This window comes from Priapulus caudatus, unplaced genomic scaffold, assembly GCF_000485595.1.
Source record: "Priapulus caudatus unplaced genomic scaffold, Priapulus_caudatus-5.0.1 Scaffold593, whole genome shotgun sequence".
Classification (NCBI taxonomy): Eukaryota; Metazoa; Priapulida; class Priapulimorpha; order Priapulimorphida; family Priapulidae; genus Priapulus; species Priapulus caudatus.
Window position 1 is genome coordinate 158,793 of NW_014577654.1, and position 3,451 is coordinate 162,243.

At 45.8% G+C, this 3,451-nt stretch overlaps 1 protein-coding gene across 1 annotated transcript in view; it reads left to right on the plus strand.

The window, feature by feature from the left end:
* Positions 1–2,300, plus strand: part of LOC106811941 (sodium-coupled monocarboxylate transporter 1-like) — a 16,982-nt gene extending 14,682 nt beyond the window's left edge. The window contains exons 12-14 of the mRNA XM_014815684.1: positions 383–519; positions 762–862; positions 2,143–2,300. Of these exons, the coding sequence (XP_014671170.1) occupies positions 383–519; positions 762–862; positions 2,143–2,214 (310 nt within the window). The 3' untranslated portion in view covers positions 2,215–2,300. The remainder of the gene's footprint in view (positions 1–382; positions 520–761; positions 863–2,142) is intronic.
* Positions 2,301–3,451: the final 1,151 nt, after the last annotated feature.

Sequence of the window (3,451 nt, forward strand, 5' to 3'; positions counted from 1 at the left end):
TATCTACAGACTACAATTTATATAATATATATATATATATATATATATAATATATAAAATTAATAATATATATATAATATATATGTTATGTGTGTGTTGGTGTGTCGTTGTGTGTGTGCGTGTGCGTGTGCGTTGTGGCGTGTGCGTGTGAGCTTTGCCCCGAAGTGATGCGTTTGTATCGGACTCTCTAAATCTACACACACACACGCACGCACGCACGCACGCACGCACGCACGCACGCACGCACGCACGCGCGCGCGCGCACACACACACACACACACACACACACACATATATATATATAATATAATATAATATAATAACTATAATAACAGTAGCGACTTTTCTTTTTTCTGACCAAGTTCGTTTCCTTCTTATTTAGGGATATGAATCCCATGACAACTATAATTACAGAGACCCCAGATGATAATTATCTGTACAGGATATCGTACATGTGGTACACGATGATCAGTGTCATAGTCTGTACACTGGTTGGTGTAGCAGTCAGCTGTGCCACAGGTAGGTAAACTCTCTTATAAAACATATAATTATACAAACACAAGAACGTTCATCGTAACGGTATTTAAATGTATCGACGTGATGCCAAAGTGCGATAAATCTGTCACTATACCCAAGATCTACCATTTGCGCCACATTATTATGCTCAAAACATGTTGTGACGTCACAGCCATGCCACTATTGTATTGATGCCACTAGGTATAACGATCTATTAACGATGGCGTCTGCTTGCGTCCTGACAGGCAGAAACAAGAAACCGGCGATCGCGCGCCTGTTTTGGCCACCGGTGCTAAGATACTCGTGTTTCCTCCCTCCGATCATAGCAGTCGAGGAAAAGAAAACGGTAGGATAATGCCTATAGGTATAGCTGGATCGCTTTACAAGTTCGCAGATATTTTCGGGATGCAAAAGATCTAAAGAGCATTTCGGTGCATTGTATTCAGTCGGTTCAATAGCTGCACGCAGCGGCAGAGAAGCGATTGACTCTCTTTGGAGCGAGGAAATCGTACTGTTTAGCTGGGAGCTTCTCCACTCAATATCGCAACTGCACTTCGTATTTACTGGTCCCTTGCATTGTCGTGACGTTGCCAATATCTGTGTGTATAATAAGCGAGTTTGTAGTTAGCCAAGGGATTGTGTGACGTCACAGGTCACGGGGTCATTTGCGACAAAAATCGGTGAAATCTCGAGTGCGGTGTGCGCTCTCGGTTCAGTACGTATATGTCCTTGTATTCTGTGTACGCGCACACGGACGCGTGTACACGCAAGCACGCACACACGTGTACGTGCACACGCACGCACGCACGCACGCACGCACGAACGCATGTGTACGTGCACACGCACGCACGCACGCACGTGTACGTGCACACGCACGCCCGCACGTGTACGTGCACATGCACGCACGCACGCACGCACGCACGCATGTGTACGTGCACACGCACGCACGCACGCACGTGTACTAGCAGACGCACGCACGCACATGTACGTGCACACGTACGCACGCAAGCACGTGTACGTGCACACGCACGCACGCACGCACGCACGCACGTGTACGTGCACACACACGCACGTACGCACGTATACGTGCACACGCACGCACGCACGAACGTGTACGTGCGCACGCACGCACTCACGCACGTGTATGTGCACACGTGCGCACGCACGCACGTGTACGTGCACACGCGAAGACTGTAGCATTACAACGACACAGATGCATGCGTATGTGGAGGCCTGCTGTGCGGTCGAAATACGAAATGTTTTTCACAAATGACCTAACCCGGAAGAATTTGTGGCAAAGTTCGCGCATGCGCAGACTGTTATTACGAACTCGCTTCTTATACTCAGCCTATGTCGCTGCTCGCTGTCAGTTGCCGCGAATAACGAATGAATAATTCTGCTCTCATGACAAGAAGAGAAGGCGATGGATGCTGGTAGGTCAGGAAACATGAGTGAGCATGCAGTTGCATATTATACGCATAATGCGTATTCCTGCTGCTGCAGTTTCAGGTAACTGACATCGTTTCTGGTTTATCGATCAATATCTATGAAAACCCCGTCAGTTATCACCGTTGAAATGGCGATTGCAACAATTCCATACATACCTTCTCATTCTGTCTACTTCAGAATATGACAGGAATTACTTACAGAGCGAATGAACTGCCGGAAAAGGAGCCATTGAACAATACACCCGTCTGATGACGTGTACGATGCGACACCAAAACAAATAAATAGTAAAATAAATATATATATATAAATAAAGAAATAAAGAAATATATATATATATATATAGTAGAAAAGTTCTTGGTTTCACGATATTCGTTTAATATTAGAAAAGATAATCCGACATCCCGTTATACACTAGCGCTTTCATCTTTCGCACGATGAAAGATGAAAGATGAAAAATGAACGATAAAAGGAAAGATGAAAGCGCTAGTGTATACCGAAATGTCGGATTATTCTTGTTTCAAATAAATATATACATACGTACGCAACATACTATCACATCATTTCAATCCACAGTCGCGCTATGTCATCTGCATGTCAGCATACTAGCCAATTTGCTTTGTGATGATTGTAAAATTATATGAAAATTATGTCTAACGTGTTGGCCTTGCCTTAGTAAGAATATATGTCACTACAGTAATTACGAGCTGTGCAATTTGAAGTGAGCTTGACACGCGACAATTCTGTTAGTATAGTGTAACGAAATGTTGATAGATGCTGTCCGTCCACTCATCCTGTCTCGCAACGCCAGTTACGCGCTCATAAACGCAAGGGTGAATTGTACAATAATGCTGAGCATTTATTTGCATTTACTCGTTTAATTAAGTAGTGTTTATTATTGTATCGGAGATATTGTGTGAAAGTTGAACTGCCTTGGCGGTGTGCTCTGTAGACTCATCTGGTACATGCATAATATGCACACGAATGTTCTGGCGGTGTACAGGCATATAAACGAGTACAAATACAGGCTGTTTTTATCACAGCTTCTAGTTTGAAGCTTAGACTCAGCTGGTTGTTGTTACCGGTGGTTGAGAGTAAAAGCAGGTGTTCTTAGACACTAGCATATATGGCTGCACTTCTGCTCGGTGTTTGAGTTTTCGGCGCAATAAACCGTGTATTGCGTTTCGGGCAGCCGTGCCTCGGCTTTCTGGTGCTGCGCAATAATCACCACATGTTGCGCCATCGATGTCTGTTAGATAGCGCCTTTGTGTGAGCCGCGCGACACGTGGGGCTGGGCAAAGAACTGCTTGCGCGGGCAATGCACGCGCTCCAGTGCGCGCGCCGCCGATTCGATTTGTCGGCCGAAGCCTTTGCTGCAGCCAGGCTGCGGCAGCGGGAACGGCTTTTCGCCGTTGGCATGCGCACATGCACCTTCAGCACCAATTGCGCCGGAACAAGTTTTACCGCAGAACCAGGCAGCGGTGTAGGC